The sequence below is a fragment of the Anabrus simplex genome, chromosome 2 (assembly GCF_040414725.1).
Source record: "Anabrus simplex isolate iqAnaSimp1 chromosome 2, ASM4041472v1, whole genome shotgun sequence".
NCBI lineage: Eukaryota > Metazoa > Arthropoda > Insecta > Orthoptera > Tettigoniidae > Anabrus > Anabrus simplex.
The window spans coordinates 1,155,190,962-1,155,216,540 of record NC_090266.1 but is presented as its reverse complement, the minus strand read 5'-3'; the positions used below and the strand labels follow the sequence as shown (position 1 = coordinate 1,155,216,540).

Below are 25,579 nucleotides of genomic sequence, written 5' to 3'. Positions count from 1 at the left end.
ACAAACAACCCGTGCATATTTTGTGAGACGTATCAATCTATCAGTGTTCACTGTTAAAACAATATTCACACGTCTCCTAGAAAAGACACGGTGTGTTAATTAATGCACACGTTGCATTCATTATTACTAAGGTTTTAAGTAAACCGGCCGGGCTGAGTGGCTCAGACGGTTGAGGCGCTGGCCTTCTGACCCCAACTTGGCAGGTTCGGTAGATTTACTGGCCCGTAATACAATTATTATTATTGTTACCGAGTTTTTGCGGTAGTTAGAGGTGAAAGAAGGTGCGGGTGTGAACGGGTCTCAAGCTACGAAATTAGAGTTCATGTAAAATTAACAAGGTTATATTTTCTTTTCAAAATAAGGAAATAACAAGCATGGCAGGTACAGAGTAGCAAGTCAACAAAATGTAGTTACACAATTTACTGGATTTGGGCTTCGCGCCCCGACTTCACAATGCTTGGGCAATCAGTCCAACCTTACTTCAAAATAAGTTTTAACAGAGGGGCAGAAAACCCCATTCATGCTCAGGAGCACTTGCTCCAAATTACACAGAAAAGCCTCCTCGAGGCATACAACACTCAATTTTCAAGAAAGAGCTACTCGCTCTCAAACTTTAAGCCTATCACAAGGCCACACCTAACTCTACTTTCAAGCTGTCCTCTAAGGACGTAAGCACAGGGGTAAAATACCCAACCTACTGAGGTCTATTAAGCGATAAAAGGATAATTACATGACCTCTAAAATACCAAGTTGAGATGAGGCGAACTGCACTCCTAATACATTTGCTTTTAAAACCGAATCTGGCTCTAGGCCACAAATGCAAGGGCTAATCCCATACTAAAGAGGTGACTTTAGAAAGAAACAAATTTACATAATGTTAAGGAAGAATAGGTTGAGAAAATAAGTTCACCTCAAAACAATATGAGTGGGAGCTCGAGAGGGTTAAGCACTCTCTATCCCAATATGTAGTTTAAAAGATAGAATAGATACAAGTTTCTTTACATTTTAAGGAAGGTTACATAATGGAAAAACTTCGGACCCGCCCCGAGAGTTAAACTGCTGAGCAAGCAAGAAAAGAAGTAATTAATCGGCCATTACCTGGTTGTTGACTGCCGCCGAAGAAAGAGGCGCTTCCCGCCCCCTGCTATGTACTTTACACACGAAAAGATGGAACAGAAGTAGCGCAGAAACCCTAAAATCAGCAGTTTATATACTCTCGCGGAAAGTTCGAGGCGTTTTAGGAAGGAAAACACCCGCCCACAATCTTTTATTGGTGGTTAAAGAAAACCCCTACACAAGATGAAGAAGAAACACATCATTGGTGGAAAATTAATTTAAGAAATTCGGGATTGGCTAAATTCAAAACAAGGGGAAAGAAAGGGTTAATATTGCCAACTTAAACAATGACTGAAAGAAATTTAGCAAAGAACAAACTTTTGAAATTAAATTTTCTCCAAAGAAAACAGTTCTTTCACTCCGCACTAGGGTGCACTATTGTTGATCTTCAGTAGTGTCCTCTAGAAGAGAAAGTTCACACTTCTTACTACAAGCAAAACAAAAATACGTCGAAAATGACACAGTTCAAAAACTCCAAAATTTCCAGGTAGTGACATCTTCTGAGAAAGTAGAAAATTAATACCGTAGATAAAGTTCAGACTTCCTCCAGCAGAGGAGTTTCAACTGGCGAAAATTTTAAATAAGCGGCGTGGAGGTGTACCGCCCGGTACAATTATTATTATTATTATTATTATTATTATTAGTATTATTATTATTATTATTATTATTATTATTATTATTATTATTATTATTATTATTATTATTATTATTATTATTATGTCCGACTCGTTTACTGAACGGTCAGCGTACTGGCCTTTGGTTCAGTGGGTCCCGGGTTCGATTTCCGGCCAGGTCGGGGATTTTAACCTTAATTGGTTAATTCCAATGGCACGGGGGCTGGGTGTATGTATTGTCTTCATCATCATTTCATCCTCATCACGACGCGCAGGTCGCCTACGGGAGTCAAATAGAAAGACCTGCACCTGGCGAGCCGAACCCGTCCTGGGATATCCCGGCACTAAAAGCCATACATTTCATTTCATTATTATTATTATTATTATTATTATTATTATTATTATTATTATTATTATTATTATTATTATTATTATTATTAAGAAAACCGAGTTAAAACACAAACATGAAGAAACATACTTAAATACGCATTCCGCTTTCATTTTACGCCTCATATCCTACTTTCCCTGTCCATAATTTCCTTTGCAGTACTCTACATTTTTTTCCGAGCTTTGTGGTTTAAATCTGTGGCGTTTGTGTGTTAAAACAGACTTCAGTGCGGAGAATGATCTCTCTACAGCTACGGATGTGACAGGATAATACTTGAGTTCGGGAGCGAGTGTAGGTGTTAAACATTCTAATAGATCAACATAAACAATACCAGCAAAATATTTGTTTAAAGCTACTGTCATGATGTCGTAACCCGGGTTTCGTTAGAGGACATCACATTTTGTTTGAAGACAGAGTCCGAAATTTCCTGGGATACTTCCACTGATCTCTATACATGGATCGCTGATGGCAGGTCTCCGCTGCAGGAGAAAGTACGCCAAGTTGAGTGCGCGGTTCGCCATGTTGGCGTACCCAACCTAGAGCTCTCCTTATGGGGAAGCAATGATAATATAGTCAATTTCAAGTCGCAATTAATGGCGCATTGGAATAATTAAAAATATAGAGACATGTTCACTCAGAGCATAAGGACATTGGGATCACTGACACGTCATTCCGAGGTCACTAAATCTCCGGGATAGCAATAAACATGAGTGTATAATAACGGCCGACAAATATTAACTTAGGTGCTGAATACATGCAATTAGCGATCGGTAACACAATACGAGTGAAAACCAGTTTCTGGAAACATTGCTGTAAATTGTATACATGTATGCCACGAAATTATGGATTCTTAAAATGATATACCTATAAACGTAGCTCACTATACAGGCCTAGATTCGACATATCGTAATCGGTGCTTGATAATGAATTTCTGTTTCCTGTTTCCATGAAATAATGCGCATATTATCAAATTAAAATATCAGTGAAGCAAATGTACACATTTATAAAACCAGCAAATATTCAAAACGTGTCAATATATCACATTACCTGCAGCTTAATTTACTATTACAGACCTCCTTAATTAAATTCAGCTAGCAAAGCGATATTGATAGTCATCATCAGATATATGTAACACCAGTTAAAAGAGTCTCAAATACCACGAATTGTTAATGGGATAGCCCCAAACACCCACCACACTTTCCCTTCTCCCACCCATAATTATTACTGATGTAAATAAGGTCTAGAATTCACCCAGACTTCATTTTCTAAGATTGTTATAAGGTCACGTCAATTATTTCATCGAAACCGTCAGTTTAATTACGAGAAATAAAACAAATATTAGTAAATTTTTACTTGCAGTTAATGTTCAATAAAATTGAAAACAGTTGGCTGTACATCACTTCTAAGGTGTACAGTTTGTTCATTTCTATCAAAACAGTCTTCCTCTAAGTGATCCGAGCAGAGAACAGCTGTTTTAGAAGGCTCCCATTTCTCCCGCCTGATATTCCTAATCGATGATCTTAGATGTTCGGGTCTCGAGAAAGGAAACCTACAAAAATTAATTGCCATTTTGCTCCCGGAATATGCGAAATAAGATACAATAAACCTAAAACTCAAAACACTATCCTAGGAAGATTCTTATATACAGTATAAAACTCCCCGATGAAATGATTTCTCCTTCTACTGATCGGTTCTGTTTGTACATCCATAAGCTGAACACTGCGGTATGTTAATACCCCGTAGAATGTTTCTTCATTCATATTTCAGATAAACACATCATCATCATCTGTCGGCTTTTTCCCTCGGACACAGCGAGGGTCCCACCTCTACCGCCTCAAGGGCAGTGTCCTGGAGCTTCAGACTCTTGATCGGGGATACAACTGGGGAGAATGGCCAGTACCTCGCCCAGGCGGCCTCACCTGCTATGCTGAACAGGGGCCTTGTGAAGGGATGGGAAGATTGGAAGGGATAGGCAAGGAAGAGGGAAGGAAGCGGCCGTGGCCTTATGTTAGGTACCATCCCGGCATTCGCCTGGAGGAGAAGTGGGAAACCACGGAAAACCACTTCCAGGATGGCTGAGGTGGGAATCGAACCCACCTCTACTCAGTTGACCTCCCGAGGCTGAGTGGACCCCGTTCCAGCCCTCATACCACTTTTCAAATTTTGTGGCAGAGCCGGGAATCGAACCCGAGCCTCCGGGGGTGGCAGCTAATCACGCTAACCACTACACCACAGAGGCGGACTCAGATAAACACATACATATTTAAATTGAATCTTGTAATCCACAAGTATACTACAAGGCAACGAACCTAAATTCGTAAAATACACTACTATTTACTTTGTAATAACAAAGCACAGAACACTCGTGGAACTACAATCAAGAGCCCTGGCGTAACTGAAGTAAGCATAAACAAAGCAAGCGCGCTCCTCGTGGTCTACTGCACCGTGCGCTCACTGCCATCTTACTGCGCCAGTCATCTTCTATTCGGCTTACTGCTACCCAAGCTACCAGCCATCCAGGTATAGAGATCAGTGGATACTTCCCATTTCACGCTTCACTTTCTCCAAAATGTCCAGTGAATCAGTAAGGCGCAATTCACATGTGTCTACCTTCTTGATTGATTCTGGTATGTACCGGGCGAGTTGGCCGTGCGGTTAGGGGCGCGCAGCTGTGAGCTTGCATCCGAGAGATAGTGGGTTCGAGCCCATTGTCGGCAGCCCTAAAGATGGTTTTCCGTGGTTTCTTGTTTTCACAGCAGGCAAATGCTGAGGCTGTACGTTAAGGAAGACCACGGCCGCTTCCTTCCCACTCCTAGTCCTTTCCTATCCCATCGTCGCCATAAGACCTACCTGTGTCGGTGCGACGTAAAGCAAAAAAAAAAAAAAAAAAAAAAAAAAAAAAAAAAACGTCGTCAACATGCACAATAAATCCGAAATATGAAATGTATGCACTAATCTCAAATATATGGAAATATGCATATATATATATATACACTATTCAACTTAATAATTCGCCCAATTTTACCTTTAAAAGCATTCCTTGTCGGTTTTGGAGGTCTACATAACGGCAAACAAAACATGCATTTGTATACAAGTCCGATGTCTAGCCATCACCCTCAGATATGTTGTCCATCAAAGGAATATTCTACGGATTCTACTTCATTGTTGTCACGTTTGGTTTGACGACCATTACGTCTTGGTTTCTTGAGATCCACATTAAGTTTCAGGGCCATATCTTCAATCTTGGCGTAAAGATCGTGTAAGTAGTGCGGACTGTCTGATATTTGTTTATCCAGCCTTCCTAGAATATTCGTGACCAACTGAGTTGCCCTAGCCAAATCAGTAATGAAGGAGAAAAGTTATTATAAGGGTTCCGTATCTTACATGTAAGCGGTAATGAAATCCCTGGGTTTCAAATACAAGCCAACCATTGAACTAATTTATCTATTAATTTTACCTTACAAAGACGCTATTGGAAACGGCACTCAGAGTGCCATAGTTCACAGATTACATCGTATCAAATAATACCATAGCCTCGCATGTGTTGAGTACTGCGTTCACGAAAAACTTTTGTGACATTTTGCTGGAGTTATTACTCTATACCTGCATGTCGTAATTGTAAGCATGGGTAAACTTCGTTGTAAGCATGGAAAATCATAGGATTAGAGCTTTTGTAACATACACGGTTTAAGGTAGCATACCGGTCTCTTACCCGGAGACCCCGGATTCGATTCCCGGGCAGGTCGAGGATTTTTACCTGGATCTGAGTGTTGCTCAGCCTACTTAATTACAATTGAGGAGCCATCTGACGTTGAGATAGCGGCCGCGGTCTAGAGAGCCCAGAATAAAAATGATTTTTAAACATATTAGCAAAAGGTCTCACTATAGTGGATTTCAAAGTATATCTGCAATATTTACGAAAGCACACAAACAAAATAATAAAAATAATAGTTCTATGCAATATCTTAGTGGTTTTCATGTGAATTTTTATTACAACATAAACGTAATTGTGATAAGGAACATAAGCGGGGTGCTCGGCACGCTGATTTGCAGTAAGTTACAGCGCCTGGCAGACGTCCACGGTCCACTGACGTCACACGCTCCTGGCCGGCTGCGCGTGACACCTACCGTCTCTTTTTAGCTACTGTGGTGTTTACCAGAGTTTTCGGCACATTATGTCAAACACATATTCTTCCATGTTCCCATTTTTCTTCTGAATGTGTAGTTCAGCAACCTGTGTAGGAACTGCAACACATTGTTGGAATGGTACAGCGTAGTCCTACTACGAGCACACGGCGACTTTCTGCACATATCTGTGTCCCACGAACACGTGTATGGCGAACATTGCATGCAGAACATTTGTACCCATTTCGAAACGTCAAAGAGGTTGGGTCGGTAATACACATACGTGCCTGCCACGAGCACAAACAAATGTGTCCTATCTCGGAAACTATTCTGAATAGGACATATATCCATATGAAGTTTTTTGCGACAAATGATTGCTCCTGTCATTTTCCTGAATATTGACCATTCCTCCCGGGACATTCTGTGTAAGTTATATAAAACTCAACCCGTCGGCGCCCCACGCTTACTCCACTCACCCGACACACTCAACAGGGCACGTCTGAGCCCGGCGCTTGCTTAGGCTAGACTGTCCGTTAATAATTTAATTCCTGTAAATGTAAAGTTTTTCGTTTCTTCACCTGACCATTTCGGGGAGGGGAATCCCACCCCCGTCCATGGATCCGCCCCTGATCCGTGGTTTACAGAGGTGTAAAAAAGGTGCTCTTGTAAATGGATGAACAGAGAAAAGATGAGAGCATAATTTGAAACACTAAATTTTGAAATTTTATTTCTTTCCTTTCTTTTTCCTGACTTTAAACTTTGATAGATGATCTGAATCAGCAACAACAAATAACAGTAAAGAGCTCGTCAGCTCGATTACAAGAGTGGACTATGAGTCCAAAAAATCAGGTATAATAGAGAAAACTGTCGACACAATAATTTACAAGAAATGGGCTTTGTAGCTCTAAGGTTACACTATTTCAAAGATCACATTTGCTCCACTCACTTACATTCCAACATTTTACTACAGTCCGGCCTCTCAGAGGCACAAGTTTTCTGTCAAATTTTACACTAGACAACCTTTAAAACAGTGTTTACTGTCATTTCACCTCAACAGTCTATTGCACACTCGTCAATAACTAATGACACTTTAAACAGGGGCAATAAGTATCTTATAGATTACTTAATTAACATATTTTATATACGTATTTTTAAATGTAGGCTACATGTTTCGGCTCTTTGAGCCATCGTCAGCAATGGAATATTTAATAATGTACACGTATGTTTTTTAAATATAGTATTTAATCGCTCAGCATAGCATACATGCTATGTCAGATTACTGTTGACAAGAGAGGAAAGCAAACAAACAAACAAACAAACAAACAAACAAACAAACAAACAAACAAACAAACAAACAAACAAACAAACATCTTGTTACATAATAATACAAAGCAAAAGTAATCGCTGAGTAATGACGTGATTCGAAGTCGATCTCTTATAGGTCCTTCTTTAACTATACAAGTGATATACAGCTGTACAAGCTATACGCTTTTGTAATTAAAAAGAGCTGAGAAGGAGAGACACACACATTTAAAAAATCCAATAGTTCACAAAACAAAGTGATTTTCCAATTTTCAGTTTCTGATTAATTTTTTCCTATAATACTTGTTATGCTGAATACTTGGTTAATAATTCATTTTCAGTTGATTAAGGGAAGCACTGAGAAATAGCACACGAGTTTAAATTAATAAAGTTATTTACACGAACTCTCACTGATCTTCTTCAGATTCTTCTCTTGGCGAAAGTAAAATACCTTGAGGAAATCGACTTTTAATCCGGCGTTTAAGTGTTGACCGTTTGCCAAGGGCGAAGATCACAGCACAAGGCACTATTTGTAGCTTATTGAAGATTTTTTTTACAAGTTGCTTTACGTCGCACCGACACAGATAGGTCTTATGACGACGATGAGGCAGGAAAGTGCTAGGAGTGGGGAGGAAGCGGCCGTGGCCTTAATTAAGGTAAAATGTAGAGAGTTAACAGGGAGAAATAACCTATGGAAATTCGTATATAAATTTGCCTCGTGTGAAAGTGGGAAACTACGGAAAACTATCTTCAGTGATGCCGACAGTGGGGTTCGAATACACTATCTCCCGAATACTGGATGCTGGTCGCACTTAAGGGACTGCTGCTATCGAGCTCGGTCTTGAAGAACTTCTTGGCTTATGTTGATAACACGGTACACTTATGCATGTCCTTTCCAATGCATACGATGGCTTAAAAGCCGAAACGTGTACGGTATATTTAAAAAAAAGTTAATTAAGTAATCTATAAGATAACATTACATGGTATTGAATATGTTGACATTTTATACTTTTTTATTTTGCTAGGGGCTTTACGTCGCACCGACACAGATAGGTCTTATGACGACGCTGGGACAGGAAAGGCCTAGGAGTTGGAAGGAAGTGGCCGTGGTCTCAGTTAAGGTACAGCCCCAGCATTTGCCTGGTGTGAAAATAGGAAACCACGGAAAACCATATTCAGGGCTGCCGACAGTGGGATTCGAACCCACTATCTCCCGGATGCAAGCTCACAGCCGCGCGCCTCTAACCGCACGGCCAACTCGCCCGGTATTTGATACTTTAATTTAGACATTACAGTCAATACGGACCTTGAAATATGAATACAATTTCTTGTAAAGCAAACGTTAGTTTTCTCTTTCACTTTAACCTGTTGCAGTTAAGTAATCTTCCAGACAGACACCCCTTCTTTCATGGCCGGCCGCAACTTATTCGTTTTTTTCCTACGGGTCACAACTTGTTCGTTTTTTGTACGGGTTACAACTTACTGTCGTCTCTGACTACACATAGGTTTTGTATCAGGAGGGGCACCTGTCCGTAAAACTTAGGCTAGCGTACAAGTGCGACGATGATGCCACTCGCTGCCCCACCAGGGTGAGGGAAAAAGCAGCAGAAGATGTACCGTGCTTCTAGACAGTATCCATCTTCTTTATGACATCTCCAGATCAGTTTAACCCAGTTATTGTGCTGTATCACTCTAGTACATTTATTCTTATACAATACGTAGGTATTATTGGACTCTTATAAAGGCAATGAAAGGTACTGGCTTATGTAGAAACGTTCCAATTTGCTGATTTGAAAGCAACTTTCCCGCAAATAGTGCTAATTAGTGACGAGTTTCCGTAGGCTATTCCTCCCTATTAACTTTCTACATTTTATTTTTTCCTGTTGTTAGATATGAATATTTCATATTGTATAGACGTGGCCTGCGTGTATATGATTTCAAATTGTCTCGTTTATCGCCACTATTTGTTCTTTCCACGAATCTGTATTTAATTTTTGCTACGTCGACCGTCTAATTTGTGCTCGTTTGATTCTGAATTCTGCTATGGATGATGGCTCAGTGCGTGGAACGCTTGATCAAACAGAGATGGAAATACTCCTCGCAACAGTTCTGTTTGTGGTCGTGGTTGTTTTATTTTGGAGCTAAGTGCTTGCCTCGTTTTGGTAACTCGCTGATGACTTGTATTGCTATCGACTAGTGTACATACACACATAAAAAAATATGCATCACCTGTGTATGCCATAAACATATTCGTCCTCGACCTACGTTGACACGACGCGAAACATCTCGACCTTTAAACTGTCTAAACATGTAAACAATCTTGCATATAACCCCATCTATCGCAAGCATATCCGTTTCGTTGAATGTCGTGTACTTTCGTTCAGACAATAGTATAGAGCAGGCCCTCTCGGGGTGCATGCGCCGTGCAGTGCACTGGCGCAAGGTACAGGAGACGACTTCACTAGGTTGACCAGAGTGCAAACTCCCACTCCACTTCCCCTACACTTGTCTCACCCGTTCGGCCTGTCTTCGCCTTCACCTTCCTCGCTGATCCTCCCCTCACTGCGAAATGTTTATGTGCGGTGAGCGGTGACACTGTTGTATGTGACAACGTTACCGGTGTTAAAACAGTCTTCTTTCAATTTGGTTTGTGCAGACAATTTATCTTCTCTAGCACTTATTTTCCTTTATCTTTGCAATGATACCAGTTATGCCTGGAACAAGGGACTGGCTGACAGCAATTTGAGAGCCTTCTTTAAATTATAATCAGAAATAGGCCTACTCGCACGCAATCTAGTTTTCGTACAAGTCAAAGCAGGAAAAAATATACCTTTCACATATGCATGTGGAACCAAATATAGAAATAATCTTAACTGCTTCTCGATGCAGCTTAGAAAAATCTTCCTTCGACAAATTCTCGTAGAATTTGAGCTAAACCTTTGTATTGGAAAATCTTTTTGATTAACTTATCACGGATTAAGCATTTGGCTTTATCGTCACGACTGACAAAGAAATACGAAAGTTCCCAGTTCGATTGAAAGTCTTTGGTCTTTGCTTTCTTTGAAACAGGTTGCTCCATTATTATTATTATGTTGTTGTCTTGCGCTTATCTATTTCACTGATAAGAAGCCGTCTATCACCGAACGCTTCGTCGCTCTCAGCTCACTACACCATCCGAGTCAAGCCGAGTTCAGCCGAATTCGGAACGATGCACAGTGCACGGAGTCTCTGCGCCTCGATATGCACGCGTGAGATTTTGAGCGTTTGAGAGGCCCTGGTATAGAGCTTTTGTAATCAGTGTATGGACGGTCTGCGATGGCAAGACGACGGATATCAACGTTTGATCGCATACGGATCGTTGCTTTATGTCAACAAGAGACGTTGCGATGCGAATAGCAGTGAGCAACGAGTGATGTGGTATGGACCTGGGGTCGTTTTCAAAATACAGATAGTGTTCATGACCTGTCCCATACAGATAGCCCTAGGGCAACAACTGCGGTAGTGACCGGTATCTGCTACGTTTAGTCCTCAGGAGCTCCGACCACACTGCGAGCATGATTAACAATGACTTTATGGGGGCCACCGGGAGTCAAGGGTCCAATCAAACAGTACCAAACAGACTCCACAACTTCTCTCTCTATTTTAGATGGTCATGGAGAGGCCCGGGCCTTAAACCCAGACACCATGCTGAATTGTACAGATGAGCACAGAATCACCAACAATGGACTACGGAAATTTGACGCTAAGTTCTTTTCACATATTAATGCCGCATATAAGTGATACCCGATGGCCGTCGACAACGTGTGTGGAGGACACCTAGTAATGCTGCACGTCAGAGATATCCCGTCCATCGAGTACATCAAGGTGGTGGATCAGTGATGTTCTGGGATGGCATCATGCGAGGGTATCGGACGCCATTGTTGTCCATCCAGGGCAAACTCAAGGCTCCCCAATACAGGGTAACAATCTCCAACGCATCGTTGAACGGTTTCATCAGCCTTTCGGGGTAGAATATAAGTTTATGGATGACAACTCCCGCGTTCTTTGTGCAGGCATCGTCAATTATTTCATGAGTCGTACCGATATTGCTCGACTGGGCTGGCTTTCATATTCATGGAAAAAATGAAATGGCGTATGGCTTTTAGTGCCGGGATGTGTCCGAGGACTTTTGAATTGACTCCCGTAGGCGACCTGCGCGTCGTGATGAGGATGAAATGATGATGAAGACGACACATACACCCAGCCACCATGCCAGCGGAATTCACCAATGATGGTTAAAATTTCCGACCCTGCCGGGAATCGAACCCGGGACCCCTGTGACCAAAGGCCAGCACGCTAACCAATTAGCCATGGAGCCGGACATATTCTTGGAACATGCTTGGAATCGATTGAAAAGAGCTGTGCGAACACGCCCTGCCCCATCACGAAATCTACGGGAGTTACGCTGGGTTGCCACTGAAGAATGGGATACATTAGACCAGCATTACTAGGCAGCATGCCACGTAGGGTGCATGCTTGCATTCATACAAGGGGACATGCTACAGTACTCTGTATTGAATGAGGTTAATACACAACGTGATCACATCAAGAAAATTATGTTGTGTTTCTGTTAGCTTACAGTCGAAGTGATTTGTTTGGTTTTAGTTGTCAATAAACTGGAAGATTCATTACTTTTGAAGTACTGTGACCGTTCACCATCATGCCATGGATATGTTAGGAGGTCTGGCTAATTATATATGCCGTTTTCCGCAACATCCTATGACACATAACGCAGTAGTTAGCATTCTGTATATCAAACCGGGGTATGATCCGCGACGCGCCAGTCCGGAAGGAGCATTTTTCCTACGCTGTAATGAGAAGAGGGCAACGCAGTATTGCTAACCTTGAAACCGCGCTCTCTTTCCGAGCGAGCGAGAAGAGAAGATAACGCTACGCACGGAGATGGAGGTTTTTGGAGACCGGGCCGAATTAAGGTGTGTTAACTTTTGAAAAATAAATGCCCACTATAAATTCAACACCGCATTCATTAGTACCACCTCACCATAATTTACGAAAAAGAGGAAGAAGAAGAATACTTCTATATGAAATATTTTTTCTAAATTTATAAAACGGGTCCCATTCGAACCAATGTATTTTATGCTGACTGTCAATGCATATAAATACAATACTTTATTAATGGATCAATAATGACGCCTATCATACAGTAGTACGCAGATCAAAGGCGACTACTGAAATCTGACAACATGTGGAAAAAAGTGGGAGATATTGCATGATGAAACATGACGCGTAATCTTCCAAAAAGGACGCTTTTAAGATTATGAATGACCTACTGATCGCTTTGGTTTCATATATGTTCAGTAGAAAGTGGGGGTCATAAGCTTTAATTCGACTGTTATCACGTCGTTCAAAGACTCCGATTACCGGACTGTCATTTCCAACAGGGACATAATTCATCTCCTCCCTGACCATTTTGTCCCTAGGCTATAAATATATCCAAGACCCAGACACTGTATCTCATTCTCATCCGTGTACCGGCAGTGGTAACACGTTACCTCATTATCGTCTGTGTAGTGGCAACCCAACATATTAGAAGTGGAACTTGGATATCAGTGATTTGGATATCAGTGTACAAAGTGTTGTGCCATTGAAGAAACACATCAATGTGATGTAAATATATTTACGGAATAAGTCGTGTGGTACGAGTTAATGTACATAATTGCCGAATAGAAACCTTAATTTGGCATTTTAACATCACAATCGTCGAGGATAGTTAATTATGACTTATGGTGCAATCACCAACGGAGGGTAAACGCTTCAGGTTATTTAGCGTGGTGAGACAGTTAATTAATATATGCAGGGGCTAATTATCACCGCTCCTGAGCATTTAAGAACGAGTGACATTTAGCAAAAATTAAATAACTATTATTGACAAATTTAATATTCGCATCCTTCAGGGACATCCGTTGTGGTAGTCTGTGTGACGGTCAGGGAATGAACAGTGATTTTTACAAACTTATCACTACTTGCGTTAATCTGTTTGAACTTAAGAGTGGATCTTGTTACAAGTAGGCCCCCTTTGAAAGTGCATGAAACAGTATTTAATAACTCATTCTCCATTTTTCTGTATGTTCGTGAGTGGTCGTCGAACCCAAGACTCGGAGCCTACAAGAGTCGAGCCTGAGTGCCTGCGATCAGCTTTACAAGGATCGTCCCGAAATTAAACTGAGAAAACAGCAGTTCGAGTCATGGATCGTCGTATGAAGAAGAACCAAGGACTACTAGGAACAAGAATATTCATCATGTTCGTGTAAAGATCTAAGATGTACCCTAGATGACAGCAAGCCTTACTCACCAAGTGTTAAGTACATACTTTATATACCCTAAACACGAGATATGCATGCCAGTAATAATAATATTTGTAAATATTATAATGTCATAATTAAATATTAAATATGTAGGGAACATTATGCGCGTTTGACTGGGAAAGATTTATTATTATTAGTTAGGATCATCAAGTGATTTTTAAGATAATCATTGATATTTAACAAAAATTCATTTGCATGAATTATTATATAGACTTCAAAGTTCTTAGCTTATATGAGCTATCTTTGGGAAGAACGGCAAGTTAACTAGATTTATATTTCTTCGTCTGGTAAAGATCTTCAGAGTAGTTTGGATATAAATGATACGTTTGAGATTCGGGTATTTGTAATCCCGGATAATATTAGATAATCATTGGAGTTGATCCAAACCGAGGTGTAATTAATTTATAATTATATATGAAATTGTGAGAATAAAATAACCTGAAATAATGGGGTTTTCTCTGTGAATTAAATGAACGGATTGAGATACGATGCCAAAACATGAGAGGGCGAAGCTGTAACATGTTTTGTTGTTGGAGTGATAAGGAAGAATAAATAATCATAGCTGTTGTGAGATATTAAATTGGGCTGAATATATAGCCAGATAACGAGTAATAAGAAATAATGGCTTTCAAGTGAGTGCATACTTGACAATAAGCCGAGATGATATGTAAGAAAAATGAAAGGAAGGGGTGACGGACGATTTATGGTATCCACAACCCAGGACTAGTCACAGCTGTTATTGTGATTGACAGGTATATGCTGTGTTGTATGTCCGTCGCTCCCTTCTCGATCCGCCAGCCAGCTACACGCGTGCCAGGTGTTATTCTTCGAGCCTCGACGTGCAGCTCTCGGTGCGCGTGCCTGGAACGTCGTGTGTGCTATAAAAAGGAGCTCCTAGTCTGTCCAGACGCCCACTGACCCCGGTGTCCAACTCCAGAATACACCCTACGTCGAGCACGGAGGCTACTCCTCTTGAAAATGTGCTTCGGCCAGGTGGACTGAATTTCTGGCAGTAAGAAGTCTCACCTCGGGTCACCGCTCCTCTTGTCTATTCCGCTGTCCATGCCCAGTCTTACCATTATATGCCACTATCATTCCCTAGCTAATGCGAGCTCCCATTATCAACTTAGTTTTGCTAAGTAGGAACTCTTCAGTCATTGAACTTACGTTAATGAACTCAGACACTTCAACAAGGAAGGACTCTCTGAGATATTTACGTCAGTGCTTCTGATAGTTTTCGACTATCAAGAACTTTTCATGTCACAAGGACTATCTTTCCGAAATAGTAGTGAACGTGAATACTCCAACATGTATATAGTGTACAAAGACAGACTCTTTCTCCAAATTCATAGTTCATTTTGCTTCGAGATAACTTTCAGTTTTGTTAGTGTATATATTGTAATTTTACATGTGAAGTAAATAAAGAAGTTGTGTTTTTGTAAACCCAACCTTGTTTACAACATGCTGGTCGACCGTAGGCCGAGCAAACTTTGCAGTCTCCAGCAAAACAATGTTAGTGGGCCAAGCTCTTTTCATTCACCAAAGTAGTCTCAATCCTATTCTAATTATACGTTGCGAGTAACACGGATAATTTCCGGATTTTGTGAAGGATAGATCCCTTCTCATGCTTAAGGTTTAATTTAGCCTCTGATTGGAGTCCAAAAATTTTTACCTTGGAAGCCGAAGCCTGTTGGTTCGAATGATGCTGGAGCGAAGATTTAACCAGATATTATGGCTTGGTTAAGCCATATCTTCAAGATGTGTTGTGTATATATATTTGATATTTTTTATATGTATGTTTCTGTGTGTTTTATTATTTCCCAAAGTATACTATGGTGATGGGTTTGATTCCAGCTTTGACTGATTTTCTTTAAATATATAATTTGTTAGGTAAACCCAGGATACGCACATATATGTTCAGCGTGTATGTTCATCGTAAGTGTTCAATGTAAATATACATTTGTCGTGGTCAAATGGATCACATGTTCGATACTCGGCAATGCAATCTCGTGTGTGTAACAGATGTGCTTATATTGTGTTATAATTTTTTCTCTCTATCCAAATCATGACTAACAAATAGAGGATACCTGGTTCTTAGCCAGGAGGCTCGAGTTCGATCTCCGGTACCGGAACCATATGTAATATCCATTTGTTTTTTTTTGTTTTTGTTTTTTTGCTAGGGGCTTTACGTCGCACCGACACAGATAGGTCTTATGGCGACGATGGGATACGAAAGGCCTAGGAGTTGGAAGGAAGCGGCCGTGGCCTTAATTAAGGTACAGCCCCAGCATTTGCCTGGTGTGAAAATGGGAAACCACGGAAAACCATCTTCAGGGCTGCCGATAGTGGGATTCGAACCTACTATCTCCCGGATGCAAGCTCACAGCCGCGCGCCTCTACGCGCACGGCCAACTCGCCCGGTAATATCCATTTGTGACGAGAGTTTAATAAATAAAGGATACCATTCAATATCCATTTTTATAAAAATAAATAAACTCATTTATCAGTGTATGTTGATCGAGTTAATTGATGTACGCCAAGAATTAATATGCCAAGACAATTTCAAGAAAAGAAGGCATATAATGTATATAATTGTATCAGTTAATTGTTTCTTTTGCTCACATTTTGAAATAGAACATTATTTGTGTGGTTCACATCAGTATAAATAAAATGTTTAGAATGTATACTTGAACGGAGATTCTTCTCATTTAACAAATATTAGCATATTTCTCTCATATTATAGAATCCTACTTTCATTATTTTAGATAGTGCCTATTTTATTTCTTTATCGAACATTCCATTACCCATATTGCTCTACGAATTCAGCCGGTGATCTTATGAAAGTAGGCAGGATGAGACTTCAAGCCTGGTAAGTGACTTCTGGCGGTTCTCATACAAATGTTCCATCTGTACATCTGTTTGTGAAACCAAGTTAAATATAATTGCCCTAATTATACCCAGAGTAAGCCTCATTTGTTGCCCAACTAACGGGGCCAGTTTCATTTTGTCGCCTGTTGTGTTCAGAGCTGGTTCATACTTAATTTGGTGCGACGATTAAAGCCCGAACGGTTGCAGTACCACTTCAAAATTGTACAGAATACCTTAGAACTTTTGTTTGGTGGGTGATGCATAACTTTTTTATATGTGTACATAGACTAGAAACTGGTTAGGAAGTGATTGTGGTTCATGGGAGAAACACTATCCCAGCAAATCTACGAAGTTGAAAGAAGAAAGGCGGGCTTCTTACCGTCGAGATTCTCATACTCTTTGCTCAAGATTGCAGGATTGAGTCCCGATTTTTTCATTGGTACTTGAAAATGTTGTAATGCGACATATATCAGCAGATTGAGTGGCACATTGAAGAATCCCTTGCAAGAGCAAAATTCTGGCAGGCCGGCGTCTCTGATAATAATACTAATATTCCGAGCGAATTCGCCTTACGGTTAGGGGCGCGCGGCTATGAGCTTGCATTCCGAGACAGTGGGTTCGGACCCCACTGTCATAAGCCCTGAAGATGGTTTTCTGTGGTTTCCCATTTCACACCATGCAGATGCTTGGGCTGTACATTGATTACTTTAATTACTTGAACTGAGGGCACGGCTGCTGTCTTCCAAACCGAGTGAGTTGGCCGTACGGTTAGGGGGCGCGCAGTTGTGAGCTTGAATTCCGGAGATATTGGGTTCGAACCCCACTGGCGGCAGCAGCAGCCCTGAAGATGGTTTTCCCTGGTTTCCCATTTTCACACCAGGCAGAAATTATTGGAGTACCAGATTCTTTTTTTTTTTTTTTACACTTATACAAAGTTGATCCTGTGGCTTGTAATGCTGTTACTGGTACCTTTCTTTGCCCATTGTCATCCATCCGAAATCTGCATTGGTCTTAATCTAGTTACTGTATGTCTCCAGACGATAACCTTGTTTCAAGTCTGTAACATGTATGATGTTTGTTTCAGGAAATGGTTCCCTTCTTCCAGCCCTAGTGCTGTTCACCATCCTCATCGCTCCTGTTTACGGACTAGGTGAGTAAGCGTTCTTCGTTACGGTTCCAAACCTAGTCATATTTTCTGTATCACGCTTCTATCTGAACGATCTCGCGTGATGCCATTTTCTGTCTATTGCCGTACACTTTATTTGTACAAATCTTTGTTATGTGTTCACTACACATATATTTGAAATGTTTTAATAAAGAAAACTTGTAGATTTGCAATTATATTTCCATTTTTTATGATTTCTTTCGGAAGAGGGCGTAGCCATGGTGAAAAACAGGAACGCATGAGATCTCTAAAGTTGAATCTGGTGAATCTGCTGTTGATTGAAGGAGGAGCAGAAAGGAACTGTCAGCTTAGCTGGGGCGAGCATGATTTAGGCGCCAATGTGCAGGCTAGGTCAGGCAATAGGTTTGTATTTAGTAATTATTTATATAATTTTACTTCATTTTATTTTATTTTATTTTATTTCGGGGCGTAGTAGCTGAGGGGCATCGTCACTGTTTTCTCACCTGGGCGGCCATAGTTTCAGTCCCGGACAATGCATGCAAGAATTTTGAGATGAAAAGGCGAATCTCTTTAGTTCGGATTCCATCTGAAACTGGAGATTCTGTGACTGTAATCATATCGACTTTCACTTAAAACCACAAGCTTGCATCCTTTTTTGGCTTTTTATTTCGTGACACGGGGCACATACGTCCAAATCGGGACGGTCCTGGACACTTAGGGAAGAATGGTAGGCTTACAGATGACAGTAAATTTCGTAAAAGTAAAACTTCCTTTGTGAAATGTTCCAAATCAGATTTCATAACTATAAAAATATACTGCTCGAAAAGGATATATGGTCTCGTCATTAGATGTTCCTAACTGCATTTTGTATGAATGCATAATAGGATGTGGATTTACGGAGTTATGTCCTGTTTACATAACGGTGAACTTCATTGGCATCCGGATGTTTAGGAGGCGTCAGTGTCAGTTGAAAGGTAGAGTGCCTGAGTTCAAAGTGTGTGAAGGTTGGTCTGTGTGGAGTGGAGTGTTTACACGTTGGCTGATCGTGCGAACTAGCCTAGACAACGAGCGAATCAGTTGTCGTCGAATAAAGCAATTCGTGCACTGCTTCAAGAAGGCAACTCGCAGAGGTACGTGGCCATAATGCTAGGGGAAAAAATGAAATGGCGTATGGCTTTTAGTGCCGGGAGTGTCCGAGGACATGTTCGGCTCACCAGGTGCAGGTCTTTTGATTTGACTCCCGTAGGCGACCTGCGCGTCGTGATGAGGATGAAATGATGATGAAGACAACACATACACCCAGCCCCCGTGCCAGCGAAATTAACCAATGAAAGTTAAAATTCCCGACCCTGCCGGGAATCGAACCCGGGACCCCTGTAACCAAAGGCCAGCACGCTAACCATTTAGCCATGGAGCCGAACAGTGCTAGGGGTTCCTCAGTAAACGAGAACTGTTGCCAGGTTCCCTAGCACGGGCTTCCAAAGGTAAACAACTCCAGGTCAAGATAGTTTCGTGGGTCTGCGAGCTTTCCGAAACCACACAATTAGCTTTACGTCGCACCGACACAGGTAGGTCTTACGGCGACGATGGGATAGGAAAGGGCTAGGAGTGGGAAGGAAGCGACCGTGGCTTTAATTAAAGTACAGCCCCTGCATTTGCCTGTTGTCAAAATGGAAAACCGCGGAGAACCACATTCAAAGCTGCCTACAGTGGTGTTCGAACCCACTATCTCCCGAATACAAGCTGATAGCTACGTGACCCAGATAGCGCAACCACTTGCTCGGTTCTCTGAAACCGCCAAGTTACAGCATGAGTTCTACATGCGGACCTACAGCAGGCTTTTAGAGTACGAGCTAGTGACTAAACAGTCAGAAACAGGCTTCAAGAGGCCAGTTTAAGATTCCGACGATCCGCTCAACTACCTGCATTGGACAGACGACATCTCGGGAGGAGATTGCAGTTTGCTAGAAATCATCTGCACTGACAGCTAAGACTTCGGCGTCCTCTGCTGTTCTCGGATGATTCCCATTTCGCATTAAAACGTTCAGATGGTCGTCTGGGAATCTGGAGAAAACGTACAAACTACCGTTGCTTTTGGATGTGGATCTGTTATGGTGTGGACAAGCGTAAGTCTCGTCACGAAAACCGATCTCTTGATCATCCGCAGATGATCCTTAACGGCTCGATGGTACGTTGACGAGATCATAGTGCCACATGCGATTCCTCTCGTGAAGCAATTGGGAGAATACGCTGTATTCATGCATGATAATGCTAGAGCCACAGATTTCTGCTAGAGCATCATGTGCAACAAATAGAGTAACCGACTTGAATCCGATCGAACAAGTCTTGGACCAATTGGAGCATTGCATCCGAACGAGAAATCCACCACCCCAAACGCTGCAAAAGCCCTTGAAGAGGCCCTCTTGGAAGAAGGAGAACGTCTGCCTGAGCTGAACGTACGATGCCTTGTCACAAGCATGAGAAGGCGTTGTGAAGCTGTTATATTCTTGCTAGGGATGGCAATACTCCTTATTAAGACGCTTAATTACAACGTAGCCATTTTGGTGTATGACCAGACACCCATTTGTTTATGGCACGTGGTGCGATGACGTCGTGTATTGAGTGTCCAAAGAACGCTTTTCATTTCAATTGTTGTTGCAAAGAAGAACGTATGTTTTGTGTATCTTTTGTCATTTCAGTATGTGTGCATATAATGGTTGTATGAACGTATAAAGCAGTGACCAAATTTAAAGCGTAAACTGTGTTTTACTTGACGATCTTTGTTTTGGAGATGGTTTTTTGCAGGAGTTGCCAGTGGAATTTTTTCAGAGATAGTTTTAATTATCACGGATTTATGCTAGGGTCAGTCAGTGCGTATAGGGTAAGGTTGCCTAATTCCGTGACAATTTTTTTCAAATGTAATTTTTGACGATTATTTTTCTGCTTTCATACAAGTGGACTACATTTGTCGAAGTTCGCATCATAGTTCACCTGTCTGAAATGTATGAAGGTTACAGGATGAGTTACTTTTATGTTACTCAATTTAATTCATAAACATGTCACTGTTCCGTAATACCGTGATATGTGCCCTAATTCCGTGGTAGTGGCATCCTAATTCCGTGAGGTGTTTCCTTATTCCGTGATACTTACATAAATAACTAAATGTTATATATCAATTGTACTAATAATAATTAAAAGGCGACTCTATAACTGAATTGCAGTTTTATGTTACAAAATACATTCAATTACACACACACACATATATATAAGCATCATACAAGGAATAAAATGGATGGTCAACTATGTTCCAAGTAATGGTAATTCACACGCCTGAAAGATTTTTTTCTCACAAACAACTAATCTTCGCATTGAGAACACATGTAAATGTCTTCGTCAAAATCGTCAGGAATATCTTCACATTTATTATGGTACCACCTCAAACAGAAACAACACTGAATCCATTTTGCACCGGTGCCATTTTTTAAGTCATGAGCATAATCTCTTTCACAAATGGAGCAAGTGGAGTTGTCATCACTGGTATGTTTCTCCGCACTACTCATTTCCGAAGTGTCAGGACTGTGAGAGGGACCAGGTTTAGAGTTCTTCGTAGAAGGTAGGCCTACGCCTTTAGTATGGATTTTAGCCGATTGTGCTTTCCTACGAGTGGTGGGAACATTGGATGGGTCACAGGATGGAATTTGTAGGCATGATTCACCTCCACTGTTTCCCTTTGAATTTCTATCAGAAACCGTAGACGGGACCGTAACCTCAGGAGAAATAGCATTCCTATTAAACGGGCAAATGCCAGTTTTTCGGAAACCAGCTCTGATTATCTGGGGCGTGAAGCTCTTTTCGTAGCTAGGGTTGAACAGAGAATGGAAGTCGTATCGACTTGGATTTTTCCCAGGGTTGCTTCTCATGTGTCCATCTATTTCATTATTCCAAGCAGATTTCAATGAGCGATAGACACTAACATCAAGAGGCTGTAGAAGATGGGTCGTGTGTGATGGAAAAGTGATGATGATAATCTGGTTTTCATCCGCCAATTGTAAAGCCTCTGGTGATAGGTGAGTAGCATGTGAGTCCATAGTGAGGATTACTGGTCGAGCTTGAGGAAGATTATTAATGAACATTTCCAACCATTTTACAAAAAGCTCGCTTGTAATCCAACCTTTCTTGCTTACTGCGACCATTGCATCAAGGTGAGCACCTTCACTTAAGGCTGGAATGTTCTGCACTCCTTTGAATATAACCAGAATTGGACCAGATTTTCCTGCTGCATTTGCACAGCACAGCACTGTAGTTGTTGTTCCTTTTTCCGCATAAACACGCCTATAGATATATTTCTTACCTACGCTAGTGACAACTTTAGATCCTGCAGTTACAAACATTAGACCGGTCTCATCACAGTTCCAGATCTGGTGAGGTTTGTCCATGAGGCCATGTTCTTTAAGAACCTTCTCCAAACAGTCATAATACTCATTAATTAAAACAGGATTTGCACACGAAGCACGATATCTTGATAAATTTTCTGGTCGCCTGAGAGTTAGATTGAAGCGTTCTCGAAATCCTCGATACCACTTTTTGCCAGCAATCTCCTTCTCAACATTGAACCTATCTGCTGACCCATGTTGTTTAGCAAAACAATACGCCAGTTTTCTCACTTGCAATACTGTCAATCCAAACCCGATCTCCTGCATTCGTATTATGTATTTCGCCAATCTAATTTCTAATTCTGACGACAGAGCAAAGGGTCTGCCAACTTTTCCAACTTCGAATTTCATTAAACTGTTGTTCCTCACATCAACATGTTCACTACCTTTCATTACATTGTCTTTGAGAGTAGACCAAGACACTTTGAAATATTTCGAAGCCCTATATATAGTCCAGTGTTCGTGTAGAACTTTCTTGACAGGTAGTTCCACAGCCTGCTTTTCATACTTTTTTTCAGAAGTCTTCGTATCTCCTGCTTTAGTGATGTGCGATTTCTTGGTTTTACCCATAACGCCTCCCTTGTTAGTTGTAACTGAAAATAAAATAAATGTAATATAGACGTGTGTAGGCTTGCATGTAGGAGTTCATCACGTACTTAATGTTACAATTTTAATTTTAGGTTATAAAATTTTCACACACCCTGTAGTGGAGTAAATTCGCCTTGAAATTCATATTGACGCTCGGTGAAATTATATGTTTACGAAATAACAGATTCTATTCCAATAGACAGCATTAAAAGGGAATTATGTGTAGGGAGCTATACTCTGATGATAACATGAATGAGAACAAGGCAGATAAAACGAAAATAAATCACGAAACTCGAAAGAGTTTACTGTTCTATAGAGAAATCTGCGAGTGAAAATAATAACAGATCTGGAAAGCCTACATCTTCATCTACCGCACAGACATAATATCAAAGCATATATTGTAATATTTACCTAATAATCTTGATGATTTCCCAACTTACAGGCACACAGGACAGAAACACAGCTATTTTCTCACACCTGTTCAGAAATGACGCAGTAGGCCATACACCACACCCTCGACCCAAGCGCTGGTGTTCACGTTTGAAAAGGCTAACTTCACGCCATCTCTTGAGAGTTCAGACAACGTGCTCGAGGGATGCCTATTGCCGCGATATTCAATCGCAGAAAGTATCACGGAATTAAGGCTACCACGGAGATAGGCAACCGCTTAATTACAACGTAGCCATTTTGGTGTATGACCAGACACCCATTTGTTTATGGCACGTGGTGCGATGACGTCGTGTATTGAGTGTCCAAAGAACGCTTTTCATTTCAATTGTTGTTGCAAAGAAGAACGTATGTTTTGTGTATCTTTTGTCATTTCAGTATGTGTGCATATAATGGTTGTATGAACGTATAAAGCAGTGACCAAATTTAAAGCGTAAACTGTGTTTTACTTGACGATCTTTGTTTTGGAGATGGTTTCTTGCAGGAGTTGCCAGTGGAATTTTTTCAGAGATAGTTTTAACTATCACGGATTTATGCTAGGGTCAGTCAGTGCGTATACCTCGTAGCTCTTATTCGATTTTCCGTCCAGCTCCGTGACTAACCGGTTAGCATACTGCCGTGTGACTTTATGGCCCCGGGTCAATTCCCGGTCTGATCGAGGATTTTAAACTTCATTTGTTATTTCGTCTAGCTCGGGGGCTGGGCGTTTGTGTCGTCTTCCACATTAGATTTCATGCTAGGATGGCCTCATCCTAACAAACTTGCAGGTCGCCCATGGGCATCAACTTGAAAGACTTGCAACAGGGCCTCTTTGGTAGCCACAGAAGCCATTATTATTATTATTATTATTATTATTATTATTATTATTATTATTATTATTATTATTATTATTATTATTGTTGTTGTTGTTGTACCAGGAGGTACACCCGCCCCGTTCATTTAAATCAAGCGCCTGGAAGAACGCTATCTGCAATGCTTAAGTTGCATCAACTAATACAAGATGTTTGGACTTTTCTCTACAGATGTCTCTACCAAGAAACTTACGTTATGCCCTCTGGTGTGAAGAGGGACTATTAAGATTGCAAAGTAATTTGTTATTTTAAGGTTTACTAAACTGAATTGTTTATTCTTTGCTTTTGGTTTGTTAAAGTTTGCAACACTTCTATCTTTTCCCGCCAACTTTGGATGTTAGCCGATAGAAAATGTTGCATATGTATTTTTCCACCAATCACCTACGTCTTGTATTTATTTAATTACCCAATCAAAATTGGGGGTGTGTTGGGCCTTTGCCCAGAGTTTTTCTGGATCTTTCCTCTCGGGTATATTTTTCGGGCACATTTTTCGACCAGGTTGTCTTATTCATCGCTCCAGTCTAGTGTGTTTGTTTATAAAGGAGGCGGGGTGCCTCGTCCATCATCGAGTAGTTCATCAGCTCAAGGTCATGGCAGTCCGAATTTTATTAAGTAATAGTCTTTGAAAGCTAGCTCGAGGGGAAGATTTACGATCTTTAACTATGTAACCTTAATTTTCTGAAGTGTCAATTCCAAGTTCAAATGTAAATTCCAAACAAATCAATGGAACTTAAACGTAATCAGGGAATAGAGAGTGACCTACCCTCTCGTGTTCCCTATCAAATTGATTTGGAGGTGACTATGATTTTGTAAACTTTTCCAGTTTGTAATCTTTGTAACTTAAATATATTCTCCATCTAGTTACCCCGGTAGTATAGGCTTAGCCTCTGTAACTTCGGGCCATACGCCCAAATAGGGGTTTAAACTTTCATTTCGATTTTCAAGGAGCGCAAGTGCCCGTCTCCACGCATCATTGATTTTGGGGCCAGTACCTTTAATCTATTGTTTTTCACAAAGGCCCGGTAGAATGGGTATTCAATACCCCCGTGAAATTTTATTTCATTACTTTTGGTGTAAAGATGTTAGACTATTGTAAGATGTAGATTGAGGATTTGATAGGTCTGGAAATTTCTGGAGATAGATCTCGAAGTGTAAATTTTATAGAGCATTGATGCTCTTTCTATGAATGTAGAGATGTTAATGCAAATGTTGAAAGGTGTCTTTGGAAGGCGGTAATGTTGTAATGTTCGGAGAATAGTTTCCTAGACTCCTAGATAATTTTATGGAGCAAAGGTGCTCTTGGAATAGGGTATACTTTGGACACCTTGTATCCTAGTGGTATAAGGGACTCGGGAG

The 25,579-nt window shown here is 40.9% G+C and overlaps 1 protein-coding gene across 1 annotated transcript in view; it reads left to right on the top strand.

Moving 5' to 3' along the window:
- The window catches only part of LOC136863367 (beta-1,3-glucosyltransferase), a 589,711-nt gene that overhangs the window by 181,561 nt on the left and 382,571 nt on the right, over positions 1 to 25,579 (top strand). Inside the window, exon 2 of the mRNA XM_067139767.2 lies at positions 17,863 to 17,928. Coding sequence (XP_066995868.1) covers positions 17,863 to 17,928 — 66 coding nt within the window. The remainder of the gene's footprint in view (positions 1 to 17,862; positions 17,929 to 25,579) is intronic.